This window comes from Onychostoma macrolepis, chromosome 17 (assembly GCF_012432095.1).
Source record: "Onychostoma macrolepis isolate SWU-2019 chromosome 17, ASM1243209v1, whole genome shotgun sequence".
Taxonomy (NCBI): Eukaryota; Metazoa; Chordata; class Actinopteri; order Cypriniformes; family Cyprinidae; genus Onychostoma; species Onychostoma macrolepis.
Genome location: NC_081171.1, coordinates 9,228,000 through 9,250,016, shown reverse-complemented (window position 1 = coordinate 9,250,016; position 22,017 = coordinate 9,228,000). Strand labels below are relative to the sequence as shown.

The 22,017-nt window shown below is 37.7% G+C and overlaps 1 protein-coding gene across 2 annotated transcripts; it reads right to left on the bottom strand.

The window, feature by feature from the left end:
- Positions 1-399: 399 nt before the first annotated feature.
- On the bottom strand, positions 400-21,617 carry ism2a (isthmin 2a). 2 transcript variants are annotated; one of them, XM_058750442.1, is made up of 6 exons: positions 20,824-21,617; positions 12,800-13,042; positions 10,105-10,390; positions 6,143-6,280; positions 5,180-5,248; positions 400-3,925 (listed from the first exon to the last, which is right to left on the bottom strand). In XM_058750442.1, exons 1-6 carry the CDS (start codon positions 20,950-20,952, stop codon positions 3,408-3,410), a joined length of 1,383 nt encoding a protein of 460 aa, XP_058606425.1. In that variant the 5' UTR covers positions 20,953-21,617; the 3' UTR covers positions 400-3,407. The 2 variants fall into 2 exon arrangements, with proteins under 2 accessions (XP_058606425.1, XP_058606426.1); XM_058750443.1 differs by lacking the exon at positions 20,824-21,617 and adding an exon at positions 20,286-20,353.
- Between the last annotated feature and the right edge of the window lie 400 nt (positions 21,618-22,017).

Sequence of the window (22,017 nt, the reverse complement as noted above, 5' to 3'; positions counted from 1 at the left end):
GCTAGTGTCCGCTTGCCGTGACAGCTGTCCACGCTTCATGTTTTTGTGCTATTTAAAACCTTTATAAGACGTGCAACTATTTTACACTTCATTTTTGAGGTTATTAATAAAAATAAGACAGCTTTTAAGAAGGGTGTGGGTTAACCAAAATCGAGATGATAGTTCTGGATTTCAAATTAACATTATGTTCAGTATAAAAACAGTACAATAAAGTATTTTTAAAGCATAAGTTACTCAAAAATGTTGCTCATATATTGAGGGACTGTTGATTTGATGAATGTAATTCACCTGCTATTAATTTCAACAAATTCATGTACTTAAAAGAAATGAACTAAACTCTACATGTTTATACCCAGGACACAGTAATTCAGTTCAAGCACACGTGACATTATCAAAGTTACATTTATTATATCTGGTCACCGAGTGTTTAATACAAAGAAAGATGACTTTAGAAGCATTATTGAAGTAGAACGGTGTGTGGTATGGCACTTTGCTTTTCACAGACCAGAAATCCCCTATAAGACAAATAACTCAGATTCATATAGTGCATAGAATTATTTGATTATCCACTTCATAGCAATGAGTAACAAAATCAAAAGCAATAAATACTGTACAACGATAAATCTGAAGTTAAAAATGACATGCCAAAATATTACATTACACATAATATCCTTAAACAACAGCATTTGTTATTCTTCCCTTCACAATAACATTTTTATAAAGTCAGTAAATTGTACAAGTATAATTCAACATATGATTATATATACACACATATATATTCCAGTATCAATTTTTAAATAAAGTGCCTTTCTTTTTGAAGCTCTGAAAGGTGAAATCTTACCATCAAATGCACATAGAAAAGAGTGTATTGTAACTAATCTTCAACAAACAAGATTGCGAATTAGAAAAAGATACCAAATTTTAAATTTTTGTCAACCAAATACCCACATTCATCAGTTTATTCACTGAAATATTGACATACAAAATCAAAACTCGGGTATGCATATACTACGATTTATTTGTGACAGAACCAACCCAGGCTCACTGGACAAACTGTGGTGATATTTCTGCAAAATATTGCATTGTTTCTTACACATTTCACTACACCTTCAAAGCGAAATGTCCATCGAGTGACATTAAACAATGTAAACTTGTCAACATTTTATTGCCTTGGGTGTTATACGTACATATACGTAAATGAAATGTACGGCGAGTGGCATTATAGGTTAAACAACATATCACCTAAACCCTAAACCTAACCAATAGTGTTAACAAAAGCAACTGAAGATAAAAACGCGTTTTCTGAAGCAACCATGCCATTTTAGTACGTTCAGGACTTGTACCACAACACTCCACATTGCAAGTTCAATGCAGTACCGGGTGGGCAACCAAGCAAGTTTACTACATCAAAAAAAGCCATACAAATGGTGCTGATTATGTGATGGAAATATCAAAATTTATTAATTTACAAATAATTCAAAGCTGGAAACTGCAATATGCATAGGTACTGTACGTTTTTGAAGTTTTCCAAAAATGTAGGAAGAGGCACGTATTCCTAATGAGCCTAGGTTGGACAGAACCCATGCACATACCACAAAGATCATAAAATCCATGTCTGTAATATTTAAGATGAATACACTATCACTAAGAGCAGGATATTTGAATGCTTCTATCATTTTCACTGCTGGACTGAATGACATTTTCATGGCTGGCATTTATTGTTATCTCAGTGAAAACATCTTCACGGTTTTGCTCAGGTCTGACAGGGATCATAAGCGATGCTAATGTGCACTTGGCTCATTCCTACATTTGGAGATCTTCCCCTGCAGAGTTTAATGTTACTTGCAACCTGTCTGCGAACACAAATTCCTTGATTCTTCTTCAGGTTTAGAAGTTTATTTAGAGTTATAACTGAGTTATAACTAAACTAAAGGTGCTGTATCAAAGCACCTTGCTCAGAGTCACTGCATTAAAGACCATCAGAAGTCTTTACCTTGCAGTAACTGACCTGGGATTTAAACCAAGAACCTTTTAGATGCAGGTTCAACATCACTCATTGCACATCTGTGGCAGTAATCCATGCAACATAATGTACTCTTTTTAATTTATCTAGTAAAAGGTTTGAACTGAGTTTTCATAGGACTACATTGTGATTTTAAGCACAGTATATAATATTATCAAAGGTGGATGTGTATTGCTACATGGAACAGTCGTCTGTCAGTGGGAATTTAGAAATCAAATCACCAGCATTCCATGTCAACATCTAACAAAGAGATCATGATAACACTTGTGCTGAAAAGGGCGGCTTAGGTCCTTCAAACTACATCCCATGTAAGCCTCTAGGCTTTGATTGGGACTCAAGGATGAACCGAGACATTGAAAGAGCCATTGTATTTAAAGAGATGTTCCTTTACAACAAGTGTCACCTTCACCTCACCTTTAGAGGAAGACTTCAATCCATCAACCAAGCTCCGACAGCCCCCTGCACTGGTGTCAGGCGGCTGTCTCATATTGCATTCAGTACAAAGCTGAGTTGTGTTGAAAGGCAAAAAAGAAAACAGAATGGGATCCAATTATGCTTCAGATTTTAAAAAACAAGCCTCCCATTGCTGAGGGACGTGTTCTCAAAGGCAAGTTCGAAAAAAGGTTTCCTATCGCTTCTCAGATTCCTTAATTTTTTTCTCTGCAAAAAGGTAGGTCAAAGGTCAAATGATCCTGCATAAATATCTATCTAATGACACAAGGTCTGTGTATATTTGGAGTAACAATATACAAACTCTAAAGAGAACAACTTTTCTCAGAAATTTGTTGAATCGGTTTGCGAGTGGTGTGGCTTGTGTTTGATTTGTTTGGACTGATCTCGCACAGACTGGAGCGAGGCCAGGATTGAGCTTCAGGTCTAAAGACAACAAAATCGGCATTCTGTTGCATTTTTGAATATCTCACAAGTCTAGCAGCTTTACTGGAATTCCTTTAATGGTGGACCAGAGTCTTTGAGGACACTTAAGGAAAACAAACGTGTTATCCAATGAAAATAGAGCAACTTGTTCCAGAGAATGCCATTGAAGAACTGTTATTGAACTTTGTTTGGAGCACGTACGTAACATCACTGAAGACAGAAAATTGCATCATGATCTTCCAATCTGGGCTTTGGACCAACATGTTAAACCAGTGTTGTTGCAATTGAGCTGTACGAAACAGTTTGTCTAAGCTTTAGTCTCCAGATGAATCTCTCAAAAGTTCCATTTAGTATCAACTAAATAGTCTAGATCTGTGAAGGAGTCGCCCAATCCAAAAGGAAGAGGCTCTTATTGAATTCAAGACTGGTGAGACGCCCATACTGTACCACAAGACTCTCCAGAATTAAGCAAACACTGGTTGATTTGATGTGAAATCCATGATCTGGATCAGTACTCCCTGGCCTCCTCCAGTTCATTCATGTAGACGTCTTCCTGCGGGTTCTCAACACACTGAAGGCCATTATTGGGAGGCCGAACCGAATGAAAACGGCTCCAGTCTCCTTTACACAGGATCCATGGGAGAACGTCTACTTTGTAATGAAGCTCTGGGGAGAACTCTGTACTGATGAGGTTGGGGGCTCCGGCCCCTTTGCCTCGAGTGATGAGCTTCATGTGATCGTCGTAGCAGCAATGCTGTGCAGCCAACGTGGTGCTGTCGAAGGAGAGCATCGAGCGAACGCAGAATTTTGCAGAGGGCTTGTAGATGTCCAGCCTCTCCTTGGGGCCACTGGCGTCACGCCAGCGATAGGTCTTTTGCAACTTCCTATCGAAAATGTTGACAGCGCTGTAGACCACCTCAGATGGATAGACACAAGGGCAGTTGGGTAATTCAGTCAGGACCTGGTGTAGGTATTTCTGGAGGAAGTCGTTCTTGCAATTCAGCCACTTCTCACAGCTGTCAACATCTACAGGGTAATCAGATCAATTTATTAGTGGTTCCAAAAACAATTACTCTGTAATTAAAATAAATAAATAAATTATGCATAACTTTTTGTTAATAATTAAAAAATAGTATATATTATATTATATTATGCCAAAAGAAAATATGTCCATATTGAGAACCATGGCATAACACGCAATAGGGGTTGTCTCGGTCTGCTGCCAGAACATAAAGATACAAAAAAATATGTGCTTCAGGCAGCGGTCATGCTGAAATATAGCTGTTATTAACATTTATGTTCCATTGTGAAGAGATAAAAAAAAAATAAAAAAACACTTTATCCTGTTATGTTTTTAAACTACTTTCATTATTATTGAGGTTAAATGAAAAGAGCTATTACATTCAATGTTCAATGCCAAAAGTAAGAGACCAACAAAAAACTCCAAAGCAAATAGTGAGAGTTTTGGAAGAGCAATCTTTACTTTGTGGTCTCAGTAACACTCTCTGTGGAGCATTTGTGAAAAATTTGAATGTCAGATCTTTTACAGTCTAACAGGACTCCCACAGAGTTCCTCCTACTGCAGTCTCAGAGGAGAAGTTTCTACAACCATGCTGATTAAATGGGTTTTGAACTAGACGTTAAGTTAAATGAAAGCTAAAACAAATCAATAAACATTTCAACTAATAAAAGAACACACTAGGAGCTTGAAAGGCAATTAACTGAACCCTTTATTAAGAGATTCAGTAGTGCTGCATAATGCTGCAGAAAGGCAATACAGTTACATAGTTACAAAAAAGTATCAAAAGTTACCTTGGTACTAACAGTTTTTGAACAGTGTAACCTGGTACTGTAATGGGTTTCTGGACATGTATTATGCAAATACCACCATATCTTTTCTTGCCTGAAATGTCCAGATTTTGGCTTTTTTTTCTCTTGTTTTCATACTTGCTGAAAGTAATGACTGAAAAGTAGTTTGACCAATTGTGTGCAGGCATTGTACCTAATTGACTAGTCACTGTGTGGGAGAAGGTGGCATCTACAGAGAACAGTTAAAACAATGCAAATACGCATTCACATACTGTATGAAGATTTTAGAGAGCATCAAATGGAAAACAAAACCAAAATTTAGACGTTTTTGGCAATTTAAAACTCCTGACCAGAACATTGCTGAAAAAAAGGACATATGGTCACCCTAACCACATATAAAAATTACTACGGTACCACCAGAATACTGAATTGCTGAATGATCACACCATAAAAAAACAAAAAAAAACAAACCTGTGCCAAAAAGCTCTGTGCTGTTTGCCACTTCAAGAGGAGTCGGTTCTGTCACAGGAATTATGTCATCTGTAGATATAAAAGAAAAAACATGACATTTTAAATAAAAACACAATATGAACATACCAACTCCCATGAAAATAAAAAATCTCTGCCAAAAACAAACCAAAATGAAGACCAGTACAGCTAGCTAAAGTAAGCACTCTTTACTGCATCACTTCATGCTGGTTATCCACCATGGCTACACTAGTTAAGCTAGTCTGCCAGCAACAATAACCAGTTCAAACTGGTCCAGATCAAGGGGGCTGCTCTTAAAACTACACTATCTTGCTGAAAAAAGCATCTTTTTTCTTTTGAAATTCAAATATTTAATAAATTAATATGCAAATATTTAATTATAGGAAGTAGATGTTTTTTCATCGACCAATTTATTTCAGAAGGTGTTTAAAAATATTTTACAGGGTTTCCAAAAAATATTTTGCTGTGTTTTTTTCAGCAGCTCAAAATGTTAAATTAAGTTGTTCTATTCTGTTTATGTAGATTTAGCACTGTAGAGACTCTCATAGTGTATTTGAGCGAACTGATTTTGTGTGTATTGCCCATTTGTGGATGGCAGGTTGTGGACCGCCCTGCATCAGGGGCTTTTATACTGAAAGCCCTCATTGAGCTGTCATACTGAAGCCAAGTAAACGCCTGCTGCTCTCAAAGAGCGGTTTCATAGTGTATACAGTACACACACAGAAGGCCAGACTGCTCCTTTTCTAACACGAGTCTGGTGTCCCTGGTGTTTGTTCGACTTCTGCACGCCTGACAGAGATGAATGAGAGGCATTAGAGAAGTTTTCCATCACTATCAGCATAATTAGGAGCTGGATGGAATTAAGATCAAGATCAATAGTGAGTAGTTAAGTGCACTGTGGGGTTGCATAGGCCTGAGTATAAGTGACAGTATTGACAGTCTCACCGGGACAACGTTCTAAATCACATGTCCGTGATTCTGTGGCAGTGCAGGCGTAGCCACATGAACGAATCCTCTTTTGATTCCCATGTCCACAGGTGACACTGCATGGTGACCAGTCACTCCATTCTTCCTCCTCATATTCTGTAGATGAAAAAATGAATGAGCGTAGGAATTCTGTGACAAAAAAGGAAGGCCTTTTCTATAAATTGAGGCTAACGAATTCCTCACACAGCATGTGGGAATGTTATGCAATGCAGGTCAGACCACAAATGAGTTGAGAATAATGCTAAAGGAATTTCTTTACTCTATATAACAAGCTTCTGAAAGTGAAATCTTCACCGAAAATACTTCAACTTCAATCCGCTTGCATCTGAACTCTGTGTAGCGTCCAACATACTGGGATTGAAAAAGAAACAAATCCAAAAACAACCAAGATGGTAAGTGCATCTCTCTGTTGTTTGCCTAAGAAAGCTAATGATGCACAACTAAATTAATATTGCGTATTTCTTTGTAAAATATAATCTCTCTAATGAACAAAATGTGGGCCCTCCTGGCAGGCCAGGCTTGCTTTTTTTTTTGGTAATAAATATGTCAGAGGCAAAGTCAGCCGCTTACAGCTGTGAGAACAGAGCCAATACAAACACTTCAGCAGGAAGGCAAGGCCTAATAGCTTAGACGCTTTCCAACAATGCTCTCTTTCCACCACCATGCTAAAGAGATTAAAGTTTCAGAGCACTCCATGGCGGTAGTGATGGAGAGAGAGAGAGCGAGAGAGAGTGAGAGAGAGAGAGAGAGAGAGAAGATTGGGAGAGAAATAAGTGCACTGTTTCCTCGCTAATGTATTTTGGCTGCATTGTTGTTGGTTACCAGGTGTTGTTGCTAATTCAGAGTCCACATTCTGACGAGGAAGACACCCACTCATACTGTCACAGCAAAGAAAACACTGATGATATACCCACTTATGAAGGTTATTCCAGGTAATTCAAGAAGGTAATTCTTGAATACTTCAATTTAATATGGTATTTATTGGGTGTTTTCCCATTAAAAAAATATGTAATTTTAGAAACAAAATTGTGTGAGATAAGACTGCTTTTTCAAGAGAATATGTCTCAAAATAAGTTTATTTTTAAACCCATACGCCCCCACCCCCCCGTTTTAAGCATAAACGGCACACTGTAAAAAGTGATAAGTTGACTTAACTTAAAAAAATTGATGAACTTAAAATTTTTAAGTAAATGATAATTAAAAAAATAAGTTAACTGAATTGTCAAGTTCACTTAACTTTTTTATTTTATTTTTTATTATTATGTACTTAATAATTTTAAGGCAACGGGTTTCCTCAATTTTTTTAAGTTAAGTCAACTTTCACTTTTTACAGTGCACTACATCTTGTTTGATTTATGCTTAAAATACCAACTTTTAAATGGGACAGCTGAACAATTGAATGGGACAAGAACAATTAAAAAATATTTTGCTTCTAGCAGTTCTCAAAAATATCAAGCAGCACAACTGTAATAATTAACCGCAATAATAGTAGCTTATAAATAATAAATAATTAATATAATACAATAATAAATAATTGATAATAAAAAATTGCCATCACAGGAATACATTTTAATTGAAAATATATTAAAATAAAAAGTTATTTTAAATTGTAACAATATTTCAGAATATTACTGTATTTTATCAAAGAAATACAGCCATTTAAAAATCTCATTGACCCCAAATATTATAGACCGATAGTGTATGTTTAGAAATTATATGACTACAACTTAAAAAGTACATTGCCTCGCTTGCCTAACACAGTGTCATGTCAAGCCAGGGATAATAAAATCTTAAATGCGATTTCTGCTCGAATCAGCAATGATATCCTTGTTAATGTTTAAGCAGAGTTGAGCTTGGCAGCCTTGTACACAAAACTGTATATTAAACATTGTATATATTTTGATATTGTGTTGTGTCACTGCCTTTGCAGATCGAGACCACACACACTGGATCGACTTATATTTGCTATCAGAGAACTTTGTTTCAACTAAAATACCATAGGAACTGTAATAAGTTACTATAGTAAAACTATGGTAAATCATTTTCATAAGGGCAGTGGAGAGGAAAAAACGACTTAAACCTATAACATTCTACTGAGCTGTTGCCGAACATGGCCTGCCTGTAATTCTGTGGCTCACCATAATTGCAGAAAAGCGCTTCATTACTGTACGCCTCTAGACCAGACCACATCATTAATAATGTGGCTCATTTGCCCTTCTCTGTTTGCCATTCAAGCTTGTTTGTACACAACACACTCCTACTCTAAGTACACTCATTAGGTCTATTTTAGAGCTGGGGATCCACTGGGGCAACAGAGAGAAGCCGGTTTGGTTTCGAACCCACATCCTCAGAGGCTCTACTGCTGACACGACCGCAGCGAGCTTGCTGCAATTGCTTCTTTTTTGGCTGGGTGTTGGATTTGACCACACACCACCAATGCACTTTCTCTCTAATGAAGCTGACAGAACATGGTGGAACACAACCTCAATGGAGGATCACCCTGAAAGTCAATGACAGATGGAGAAGAAAAATGCCCTTGTGAAATAAAGCTGGTTAAAGGATAAATGTAGATTCTGGTTTTAAATCCATAGCAGGATAAGTTAAATTCTCAAGTTTTAGTTTAACAAACCAGTGAGAGCTTATATGTGTGAAGCTTTTCTGTTCAGACTTTTTGCTATCACTGATTACTATGCAGAAACTAGTATTAGTATAGTAAGCAGGGCTAACACATCTAAAAAGAAATTTTTAAAAATTCCCAGCAATTTGATGCTGTTTGCCAATTTTTCAATGTCTCACACATAAAAGAGTGACTGAATCGAGTGCTTTAACAATTTACTCAGGCAGTGAATATAACTTTGGTGTGGAAAAATGGAATCAACAGATAAAACAAAGGCAAAAAACACTTTGATTCCAAGGCCTGAGAACTGCCATGAATTCCAAAGAGAACTCAAAAGGCTAGGCCGTGTGAATCACAGCGAAGCGCCAGTCATGAGATGAAAACACAGCAGACGCTTTCTTTGTCAGCCCAAGCATGCTGGCCCTTCTTTCAATCTACTGTCTAATTGAACACAAATATTAGTTGTTTAGCCAGCAAAGAGGCCCCACGCTGCTCTTAGCAAACATCGGGGCCCAGGTTTCAAATAGCCACGTTTTCCGATGCACTAGTGTCAACTTCAAAGGGGACACACAAAGCTGATGCTCAAGCTCGCTGTCTCTAACGTGAACCAGACGTAGCGTTGAGTTTCCTCCTGAAATCCCTTATTCAATACTTTCACTCTGATCTTTTCTTCACCATATACTTTGAAAAGGTTCAGAGCACTTGCTGATAGGTTGTGTTCTGCTATTTAAGGATAAAAATCGCATTAAAATGGTATTTCAGCACTTCAGTTTGCCCTGTATGTAAACATTTTGAGGTAATGATCTGCCTGACTGACAAAGAAGCAGTCCGGTGGTAAGATAACATGCGTACCACAACTAATATTGTGATAATGTATTAGGACAATATTAGTTGCGGTATGCATGTTATCTCATATTATCTATATACACAGCAACGGGTTGCCTTTCACAGTTTACCGCTGATAGGCATCAAGAGAAAATCTCTGGAAGTGGCGACAGAAATGACATGTTTATGCAGCAGTTCTTGAGTGCAACCCTTAAAGCATAAATCATAATGTCAAGACCTAAAGAGGAGGCTGGGGCCCGCATTGCTGAGGAAATCAGCTAGGCATACGTGCCCCGGCATTCCAAGAAGCCCCAACACGAGCGCTGATACTTCCGATAACGAGGCTGAAGAAAAACAAAATCTAAAAACTCAGGGTTTCCAATTACATAGTTGGAAAAAACATCAAGACAGTTTAATTCAGGTCAATTATTAGGATTTTTCTTGCATCCATACACTGGCAAAAACTACCCGTGCTTACCGTAATTGTCCATGGAGTCCCAGCCCTTCCAGCGTCTGTTCCAGTCTGCACCTACACCACTCAATAGGGAATCTTCTCCCTCATAACTGAGGTCCTCTCCGTTCTCCTCCAGACTGCCTTGCCCAGGACCTTCTTGACTGGAATCATGGTATTCCCAGAACAGTGGCCAGAAGAGCTTTTTATGGCCTGGCCACTCTTCCGAGGTCAAGGACCAGTCATTCCTGCTCTCCTTGGCGAGGTCCATCTCAATCTCCATCTGAGGGTTGTTCACAACCTCAATGGTAACCTAGTAGAGAGATACAAGTTGGTATGTTGATCTGCAAAAAATGCATATCAGAAAGTTGTAGCTCTACAAAACCTTGGTTTTGGCTGGTTTTTGGAACATGATAACCAGTTCAAGATGGACAACCAGCCCAAACAAGCCTGACCAGGTCCAGCTAGCCAGGTTCAACCCTCTAGACAGGCTTGGATCAGCTAATGACCATAAATGGCCAGTTTGGACCAGCTAGAAACCATTTTGACAACCACCAAGTCTGACTAGGCTTTCTAAGCCAATTAGATTATTAGATTATATACAATATATATGATATATATTATACTTATAATAGATAGATAGATAGATAGATAGATAGATAGATAGATAGATAGATAGATAGATAGATATTTCCTTTTAAGGTCACATTCAATTGATCTTAAGTGATAAGAATAAATTATGTTCTTTTGAACTTTCTATTCATCCAAGAATCCAGGAAAAAAAAAAAAACATCATCACAATTTCCACAAAAATATTAAGCAGCATAACTGTTTTAAACATCGATAATAAGATATGTTTCTCGAGCACCAAATTAGCATATTAGAATGATTTCTGAAGGATTATGTGACTGAAGACTAGGAGTAAGGCTGAAAATTCAGCTTTCCCATCTAGGGAATATATTACATTTTAAAATACATTAAAAATGGAAAACAGTTATTTTAATAATTTAATAATGTTTCCTTTTTTATCAAATAAATGCAACCTTGGTGACTTCTTTCAAAAACACTAAAAACAAAATGACCCCAAACAGTACTGTATATGTTTAACTGAACACACAACATATTGGGTTTAATTGCGCAGACATTTAGAAGGTAACTCTACCGCCCCATTGATGACTGTGCTTTTTTAGAGCCGTGTATGTTAAAAATGTTCAAAGGATATTCAAAGTTTTCCCTATTCTCCTGTTTGTTTATTTCAAAGGATGTTTTGAGGTGACAGATTTGTTCTTTGCATGCTTGGGCTCGTAGTGCCCGAGTCAGGCAGACCTGAAAACGATAGCAAGTGTTCCAGCAGGCCGAGACAAAGGACTGGTTGTTTATTTCCCCTACAGCGTAACAATCTGATGGCTGCTGCAGCTGTTTATAAAGGCACGGAGCAGTTTAGAGCGGGTGATTACGCTACTGTAACTGCACTGTTTACAACAGTCGGTCTCCACCTCCTCCTTGAACTAATCATGACTGTATTCTATGTCCAAAGAACACAAGACATCACTTTTGAAGACAAAAAATATCCAAGTTTTAGATCACTGGAGGTCCATTAAATGGCAAATTTAAGTTTAATGGCAACACAGATGTTTAAGAAATCTCTGCTGCACTTCTTTGCCAAGGTCTTATCAAATGTGTTGCCACTAGGAATGAGTCATGGAAAAAGCAGATAACATGAGATATACCAAAAACGTAAGAAAGTCTGTCTTAAAATCATAACGTTCACCACATTACCTGCTAAAGGCAGTAACTCATACATTTACATTGGCGGCAACCATATTGGAGATGCATTAAAACAAAATAGCTTTTTCTAAAAAGTATGGAAGATGGACCCGTCCCATTTGGAAGACTCTTGAATTTTCCCTATTATAAAAGTCAATTTGCTTACTAGGGATCTCGTGTGTATTTTTTCCCTGAAGTCTAACTTCGTTTCCTCTCAAGTCCACTTACACACATAACAGTACTAAAAATATAAAAATCCCTTCTTTACCGGTGTTGTAAAAACATTTAAAGATTGGGATCTGCTCTTGGAGGGAGCATTAAAAGTGCCTGTTAAAATAATACTGTGGCCTTTCACCTTTTGGATTTTCTCGGGATTTCTTTTTGGTACACTGTGCAGGAGTTTGAGCAGTATGGCTGAAATGAGCTACACCAGAATAAAGGTCTCGCTTGGGGTAATTTAAGAGGCCTCTCCAGTTTAGAAGCAGCTGCGACATGACCAGCAACAGCACAGAAACCTGAAGTCCCTACTGCAATCACAGCAGCAATAACAGTGAAACAATGAGTGCATAGGTTAATTACATACACCACAAACTGTTGCCAAGTAAAATCAATCCATTACCCAACTCATTATACAATGATTTAGTTCACCCTAAGGAAAGAAATGACAAGGTTTTGGGAACGGTGAGATGTTAAACATATCTGGAATAACAAACTACCCTCATAATATTAACAACTGTCTTTAGAAGAACTAATGCCAAGATATACAGATACACAATGAAAGAAACCCAAGACCCCCAAGACACAAAATGACTGATTCAGTTCATTTACCTCATTTTCTTGTGGTCCAAGAGCCTGTAAACACTGTATTACTTCTTTAAAAGCATGTATATACAGAAAGAAACTTGATTTTGAAGCAATCAATATGACAATAAGGTGAGATAAGACCTGCTCTTACTTGAATGTTTGGGTTCTGGGAGCCCAGGTCGGCGTTGGCAAGGTCAGGGAAGTTCTTCAGGTCTAAAATGAAGGGTTCTTCTTCTTCCTGTGGAGCAGGTTTGGGAAGGACTCCCTCCGAGCGAATCTGTGACCATCTCCTCTTATGACGGCGAGGCAAAGGCGGCTCACTGCTCAATTGGTTCTGCCGCTGAATGTCCCGCAGTGACTGTCTGACATCTTTGGAGCCACCGTGACCTCTGACCTGGGAAGTGCACACATAGTATCCTATGAAAGGAACATCTGGTGATCTAACCAACTTTATTTAGATGAAAGCGCAAGGATTCCTTATGTATAAAGCCCCCAGAAAGGGCCAAAGATAAATACTTCTGAGAAATTTCGTCATGCACGTAAAGATGGTTGGAGGATCTGTCTTACTTTAACACCATATCAAATCTATACAGCTGTGACCTTATGGCCCATATGAAAAAAGCTGTCTGGGTTTCAAATAAACCCATCTGGAGTGAAATGTCTAACACATGACAGCATATCAGGTGGATTTTGGAACAGGATTAGTAGAAATCATGGCAATAATTTAAGAGCCTTCTTTTGCTTTAATGATCCAGGAAAAGCCTGTTTCCCAGACCTTTGGAAGACTCTGTCAGTCTCTTTTAAGGTTTCGTATATACAAAAAGCGCTCTTCGAGTTCTTTGATTTCCATGCTGCATATCTGTCAATCGATGCTTCATTGGGTTACCATTAGCAACATAACAAAACAGACAGCAGAGAAACATCAACAAGGAAGAGGAATTGCACGCTTACTGCTGCTGCTCATTCTTTCTCACTAAGTCTGAGACAGTCATGGCTCACTCTATTGACAGCTGTTTGACATTACGGGTAATGCTGCGTTCAACGGATGGAGAGGGACTGTGAATTCCTGGAGGAAGACTCAGGAGTCAGGACAGTGCATGCAGGTAAATGATTACACATTAAGGGATATGTATCTCTTTCATCTGGTTTACTTTAATATGGAGACATACAGTCTGTGGCGGTACAAAGAAAGGCTTCCTGTTGTCCACAAACTATGACAATACTCTAAAGCACTTTGCAGCTTGCTACTAATCATGTCAACAAGTCTCAAGCCTCAAGAATGAGGCAGATGATGGTGACCTTTAAAAAAAAATAAGGTAACACTTTATTTTGATAGTCCACTTTAGACATTCTACTAACAGTAAGTAACTTTGTAACTATATGTCAACTAGCTGTCATTAGTGTATTAGTAGACTGTCTGCTTAATATCTTCTAACACTTTATTTTGATGAGTCCACAACATACAACATACTGACTATGAGAAACTTTACAAGTAGGCCTATATGTCAACTTATTCTGCTAACCCTAAACCTAACCTATCAGTCTACTCTGAGAGTTAGTAGACATGTAGTTGCAAATTAATGAGAATTAGTTGACATGTATAGTTAAAAAGTTACTTCTAGTTAGTAAAATATCTAAAGTGGACTATCAAAATAAAGTGTAACCAAAAATAATAAAAATCATAAATAATAAAATTCTAAATATATATTTATTTATCATTTTTTATTATTATTATTTAATCATTTTTATGATTTATGAAATATAATAAAAATATCTGTGATTTATGTGATACTTGTCAATGCCTGTCAATAACCAAAGATATTTTTGGCCCAATGAACAGAATTTTAGGATGGGTCATGGATCATTAAAATCAGCCTATTATTGATTAATATTATATATATATATATATATATATATATATATATTTACTGTATGTATATATATATATATATATATCGTATGGGTAAAAGATTTTTATTGGTTAATATTATTTGTCGCCAAACACACATTGTGTAAAACAATTGTGATGAATTGTGCAGAACAAGACCGGGGACATTTAAATGTTATAAGTAAATAGTATAAATGCTTATGTTGTCTTTAGCTGCCTGCACTCTCCAACATGCAATAAGCACCAGATGAAACTCAGTGTAGACTTTACATTTTGGGCCATGCTGCGCTTCAAAGAGTTCTTGTGGAGGCCCTGTCTATAAGCCACCAGAGACTTCAAAAGAACAGCAACATACACAAGCATAAATCAGAAAGCAAGAGACACATATGTCCTCATCATGGCCACATCATTCTGCAAGCTTTCACTATAACTCCCTTACTTTCAAATCTCCATCTCAGATCCTCGCAGGTTCAGATCACCTTGGTGCATTTCAACATGTGGTATTCCTGCTCTTCTTCATCTAGAGACTTGGTTTGATGGTCTGAATGTTCCCTTCTGACGCAGCAGAGGAGAGAGCGGGAGTTGGGTCTGTCTGATCAAAGCCTCTCTCTACTGATCATGCGTGGCCTGCCTTGTCTCACTTCACTGCTTGTGTCTCTCCCACACACAAAACAGATGTCCTCTGCTCCAGACGATAAACTTCACCATTGCGCTCTAATGAAGTTCATCATCAGAAGGGGTGGGAAGGAGGAATGGAATGGAATGGAAGCTTCTTTAATGATTTGTACACAATTATTAACATCCAAACGACAAGTGTTTCTATTTCAATTCAGTATTTGAAATTTGAAATCCACTGAAATTAGTTCAGCACAGGGTTAGAATTTTGATAAATGGAAATACGTTTAGATATGTGACCCTGGACTACAAAACCAGATATTTATCTGAAAGCCGAATAAATAAACCTTCCATTGATGTATGGTTTGTTAGGATATGACAATATTTGGTCGAGATACAACTATTTAAATATCTGTAATCTGAGGGTGCAAAAAAATTAAAAAATAAATAAAATATTGAGAAAATCGCCTTTAAAGTTGTCCAAATGAAGTCCTTAGCAACACATTTTACTAATCAAAAATTAAGTTTTGATATATTTACGGTAGAAAATTTACATGGAAAATGATCTTACTCAATATTCTAATGATTTTTGGCATAAAAGAAAAATCGATAATTTTGGCCCATACAATGTATTGTTGGCTATTGCTACAAATATACCCGTGCTACTTATGACTGGTTTTGTGGTCCAGGGTCACATATATGTGATTACTGACGCGAACACTGTTCCGAAAACAAGCGGTCACCATGCGTCATATGTGACCCTGGACCACAAAACCAGTCTTAAGTGAATAAATAAGCTTTCCATTGATGTATGGTTTGTTAGGATCGGACAATATTTGGCCGAGATACAACTATTTGAAAATCTAGAATCTGAGGGTGCAAAAAAATCTAAATATTGAGAAAATCGCCTTTAAAGTTGTCCAAATGAATTCTTAGCAATGCATATTACTAATCAAAAATGACGTTTTGATATATTTACAGAAGTAAATTTACAAAATATCTTCATGGAATATGATCTTTACTTAATATACTAATGATTTTTGGCATAAAAGAAAAATCGATAATTTTGACCCATACAATGTATCGTTGGCTACAAACATACCTGTGCTACTTATGACTGGTTTTGTGGTCCAGGGTCACATATATGTGATTACCGATATGAACACTGTTCCGAAAACAAGCGGTCACCATGGATCATATAATAAAAAGTGTGGAAATAATTTAAAATTTGCTTGCGGAAGAAAGTTTGGTATGCGTCCAAAGTCGTCACCGACTCCTGAACTGATTCTTTTACAAAGTGAAAGTGAAAGTGAAGTGACATACAGCCAAGTATGGTGACCCATACTCGGAATTTGTGCTCTGCATTTAACCCATCCAACGTGCACACACACAGCAGTGAACACACACACACACTGTGAACACACACCCGGAGTCAGTGAATCAGTGAATCATTCAGAGCTGTTACTAGTTTATTGACTCGCTAAACCACGAGCCATTTTACCAAAACGCCTGATTTGAAATAAACTGAGAATAATAAATCCTTTCACAAAAATGACGATTACACAACTACAATGTTACATTCGTTTATTTACTGATTGGTTGTTAATATGACAACGTGTAATTTAACATGCATATTGGCACGTTTTCATCACCGAATGAAGAAAACCAAGTATATGATTATCTACGTGTGAATTTTTCATAGCAATTGCTATTAAAAAATCTTGTTTGTGCCGATTCTGCCAAATATTCATGTCTCATTTAAAGGGCCTTTAGAACATAGTAAACATGAATTTAGGATTTGGAACAGAGTGCATGTGTCATCTAGGAATTGCACAGTCGGAGTGCAGTTGGGAACTACTGTCTATTTGTTACAGCCGTGTGAAAACCAATGAGATGTTACCATCCACAAAGTTTTCTCTGCCTGCCTGTAGTGAGCGCAATGAAGGATTTCGAGTGTTTCCTCACTTTGTGCGCCTTCCAGAGATCTTTCATACCATTCCCTTCAATCATTCTATAATCAAACCTCTGAGAAAAAGTCACGCCAAGATAAGCTCCTCACTCAGCGTTGCCGTTTGTATTAATCACTTTCTTCACATGGGTGAAATTGCACCAGCTGAGACGAAAAGGATGGCTATGATTTCACACGAGTGCTACAGGTTAATACGCGAAAAGAAACTTTAAAGAATACTTTCCTGTGCCACAAAGCAGCTCGCAACAACTAAGTCCCTGGAGCCAGAATTCCTGACTCTCCACAAAGGGGGCCAACAGAAACAGAGGAGGCAAGACAGCAAGGCCACTTGTGAGAAGAGTGACATGGTAAGGATGGAATCCTGCCCAGATCCTAGCAGAGACGATCATTGTCCTCATGCCTTTATGTTGTTCTTTCTCTATATTTTTCTTCCAGCATACCACCATGTTACAATCTGATTCTCTTGGCATGCCTCAACAGCATCAGTGTACCATGTGTTATCTCCTCTCCTCACAAACAGTTATTGTGTTTTATAGGACGTGCCATCTGGACGGGCGCGGAGACCTAAGAGAATGAACGAATACGCCCCTGCCAAAATAAATACCACACACACACATGGTCTGGGGATGCTCTGAGCTGAATATGCTGGAGCCGAGGTGCCACCACAACAAGGGCAGGGCATCAGGGCACCGAAGCTGGAGAGGCACCAGAGTCCCAAAGCACATGAAACATTCAGAGTCTGATTTCCCCAACACTCTCACAAAGCATTACCTCTCTGACCGCCTAGAAAGAAAGCAAATGGGACGCATTAGCGACGGAAAAATGAGCGGCTTGTTCATAATTCAATAAAATGAATGGATTTGATTATTCCCTTCCAAAAAAGAGGGAAAAGCAAGTTTTTCTTCGAGCCAAGTATTAATCACACTGTCAGGAGTCCTCATTCCTTGTCGGCGTGTCATGCATTTAAAACTATGGAAGCTCATTTCTGGTACAGTGTGAAAAAATAATAAGGTAATTGTAGCCTTAAACTGTTTCTCATTTGTGTGACTTTATATCCCACAATTGCAACATCATGTCTCACAACTACACATTTTCTTTATAATTAAAACTTTGTTTCTGAAAATTGTGACTTTGTTTCTTAGAATTGAAACTTTTTCCCAAAATTGTGACTTTTCATTACAAAATTTCGAAAAAATTTTGTTTGAACAAATTTATTTCTCATAATTGCAACTTTACGTCTTACAATTACAACTTTATTTCTCAAATTATGGCTTTACATCTCAATTGCAACTTCATATTTCACAATTTTATTTCTCATAATTGTGACTATTTCTTAGAATTGCAACTTTATATCTAAAAATTGTGACTTTACGTTTAAAGATTGTAACTTTATTTCTCATAACTGTGACTTAATTTAACATAATTACAACTTTATTTCTCAGAACTGCGATTTCTCTCAAAATTGCCACTTTAATTGTGTCTCAGTTGACACTGCAAATCTTACATTGTAAACTTCATACTTTATCTTACGATTGCATTTGTACTTTTTAAAGTTATGCCTTTATATCTTACAATCTGAATGAATATTTCTTGTTTAAAACTTTACTCACATGTACCAGAAATGGGTTTGCGTACGAAACACTTTTGTGTGCAGCAAGTGAAGATCAAGGTTAGAGTGCCTAGATGGATATATCCCACACAGATCCACGTCTGGCATCTCTCAGATGGCTTGTGTCAAAAACTCTTCATTAGCGTCATGTAAGCCTCAGAAATCACATCCCCCTAGAATTCCTGTTGACACTTGATAACCAACTTGTACCAAACGTACCAGTGGTACTGTGCATCTTGATACCAACTGTATTAATGTTATAAACTTAAAAAAAAGACAGATTGGATACATATCGTTTCTTTTACGAGCTTCAGATGTTTATAATCAGATCTCGGTGCTGCACATGTTTTGTAGGGCCAAGATCTAAAAAATAGTTGTACTCAGCAACATGCAGGCACGTTATTAAATCTATTTCTACTTTCAGGCTGGTATGTGTGTGTTCTGGTGGTTTTTGTGAAATATTATCTGGTGTTTCTTCATTAAATTCTGAATATAGCTTTCACAGCGTCTACCAAGGCATTCGCTATATACTTTCATACAGATTATGGTTTACAGTTTCAGCTTAACCTCAATTAGAGCACTGGACATTTGAGCTTTCCGCACCCGAGTCATCCGGCACAATGCAAAGAAACAGCAACATGAACTTCCAAGCGGGGCTCAAGAATTTGGCGCCATTTGTGGAATTGGTGTCTGCTTGGGCTTGAGGAGAGGAAGAGCCCTGTGATTATTGGGCTTATCAATTATAGCACCAAGGCTGCTGAACTCCTACGAGATTTCTCTGAGCGTGGCGTATCGGATTCCAGCTGGCTGTTTTGATTAGTAAGTGTCAGTTTTTGTGTGAAGCAAAGACTTCCTGTTGCGTAGGGCAAACAATGGCCCTCCCATGTCTGCGTGAACCCCAGTGGCTACTTTAATAAAAACATCTTTCCCAATTGGCTTAAAAGGTAGGGCAGACGTTATGTTTTCTCACCACGCACAAAGACAGTCTTGTATCACCCGAGCCTCGCCGCTTACCAGTCTGCTTTCTGTCAGATCTTCGCACCCTTGAGCAAGATGTGTTCTTAACCCCCTGCTCAGGTTGTGCATAGTGAGTCGAGTATCTGTTATATTGATTGATTCATGTGCGCATGCAAGAGAGGCCTTAGTTTTACGTCTAGGATAGTGGACTTGTGTTTGAAATTCTTTTCAGAGGGGAAATGACTATTAAAAGGCAGCCTGGGGTAGGTTAGCATTTCCTCTCTGCGTTAACACTCCATAAAGTTGATCCATGAAAAAAAAAAAAAAAGTCACAGCACAACCCTGGATTCAGTGTGACCTCACTTCTCTGCTGAAGGAGAAATGAATGAATTAAACACCCAGAACAACCCATGAACATTAAACTGTGGTTTATCATTTAACAGATGGGTCAAATTAACCACCCCACCATTCCAGACATTAAGCACACTTTAACTATATATGGAAACTGTATTTTCAGTGTGGTTTGACCTCTAATAAACTTTATCCTGGTTCTTTCTGGAGATGATATATGATATGATATGTGATACAAAGATTCATACCTGTCTGACACCTGCTGTTCTATGAAAACTCATTTGAATTCATTGTGTTCTGCAGCATAGTAAAGCAGACCGGGGCTAGATGTCAATGAATATCAAATCACTGTTTTGGCCTACAAATATTGGAATACATAAACTTATCCTTTTAAAACATGATAATTTTATTTTAAGAAAACGGTTCTCCTTTCAGTTAAAATATAGCCTGTAGAAATATAGATAAAACACACATTTGTTTGACTGGATGGTGTAGTTATTGAATGTGACATGTTAGCCGGAGTGACAATTAGCTCCAGTCATCACTATTGGTTAAAAAACCCGATCAGGTGACATCGTTAATTTTTCGCACATCACTGACCAAGATGGTCGTAGAATCCGGAACATGAACTATGAGATTGCATATGAACTTTTATGGTCTAAAAGTTATGTTTCATCCCAAAATGTCATTAACATTTATTACATACAATAAATATATGTTATTAATTTAGATGCTGTAAAATTAAATTAATATCTAATTAATCATTAATTATTGATGAATTCATACCTCTAGAGATGTTCCACTCTTGCTCTTGATGTGATTTGCTCTTCGTCTTTTTGCAGGGAACCCCTTCACCAACAGAAGACAAAGTGTCAAGAAAACTGCCCACCGTAGAGCTTGGCTTCGAATCAGCATGACTTCGTAAAAAATAATAATAAGGATAATTTTTATTATGATTTTGCTATCGTGCACCACTTCCGATGAGTTTCTGTGAATGGCACTCAACCCTCTTCAGTTCCAAGGTTCTTTTATGTCTCTTTCTTTGCATGTATGCCCATCCCTCATATAAAACCAATCCATCTAAAATGTCAGAAATGCATTAGGCATTAAACACGTAAAGCAAATTCTCAGTGAGCAGCAGAACAACCCTCATGTCCGCGTGTCCCTCAGATCTTCTGACTCTGAGATGTTCTTGGTCCCCAAACGCATTTCAGCAGTTCCCAAACTTTAATATTCCTCTCAGAGTTCTTCAGGTGATCTTCCATGTGTCGTGAGTGTGCCTCTATCCAGTGGAAATATATAAAGAACAGTCTTGTTTGAGTGTGATTCTGCGGTCTCGCGTCGCGCGGAGCGCAATGCGCACTGAGCAACTGAAGGTCCAAGACGCAAAGAAGATTAACGCAGCACTCGTATCCTCACTACGCGTAAATGTGGATGTATGATGCGCTCCTGAATCATGCTCACTGAAGTCTACACCTCATGCAGGTACTGTGGTGAAGTGCCCTCAGTAATTCACTGACTGGATGTGACATTCATCTCCCTCCGCTTGTGTGACGTCTCTGGAGGAGGGGTTCATAAACCCCACTATGCCTGACTGACTGACTGCCTGAATGAATGAGTGAATGAACGAATGAATGAATGAAAGAATGAATGAAAGCTGGAGCTGCGTGGTGTATAATATCTTCATGAGACCCAACTGAAGAGAAAGGTTTTGGCTTATTTAAGGCATCATGCTTGGTCCATAATATTTATAAAAATATTTAATATTTAGGCTATTGTTTATTTTAGATTTGTATACATTAGCGTTCAAATTTTTAGTGTCAGTAAGATTATTTTGAAAGAAATAAACAGTTTTATTCAGCAAGGATGCATTAAATTGATTTTAAAAATCCAATTAAATACCTTTATTCAGCAGGGATGCATTAAGTGTTACAAAATATTTCTGTTGAAAATAAATTCTGTGATCATTTAAAAAAAAAA

What these genes read in the sequence shown, in the direction of transcription:
- ism2a (XM_058750442.1), bottom strand. Translation starts at nt 20,952, where the DNA reads ATGCTGATTCGAAGCCAAGCTCTACGGTGGGCAGTTTTCTTGACACTT. An exon ending in TGATTTAGAACGTTGTCCCG is followed by an intron (nt 5,249 to 6,142) that starts GTGAGACTGTCA and finishes TTATATCTACAG; the next exon opens with ATGACATAATTCCTGTGACA. An exon ending in CACAGAGCTTTTTGGCACAG is followed by an intron (nt 3,926 to 5,179) that starts GTTTGTTTTTTT and finishes ATTACCCTGTAG; the next exon opens with ATGTTGACAGCTGTGAGAAG.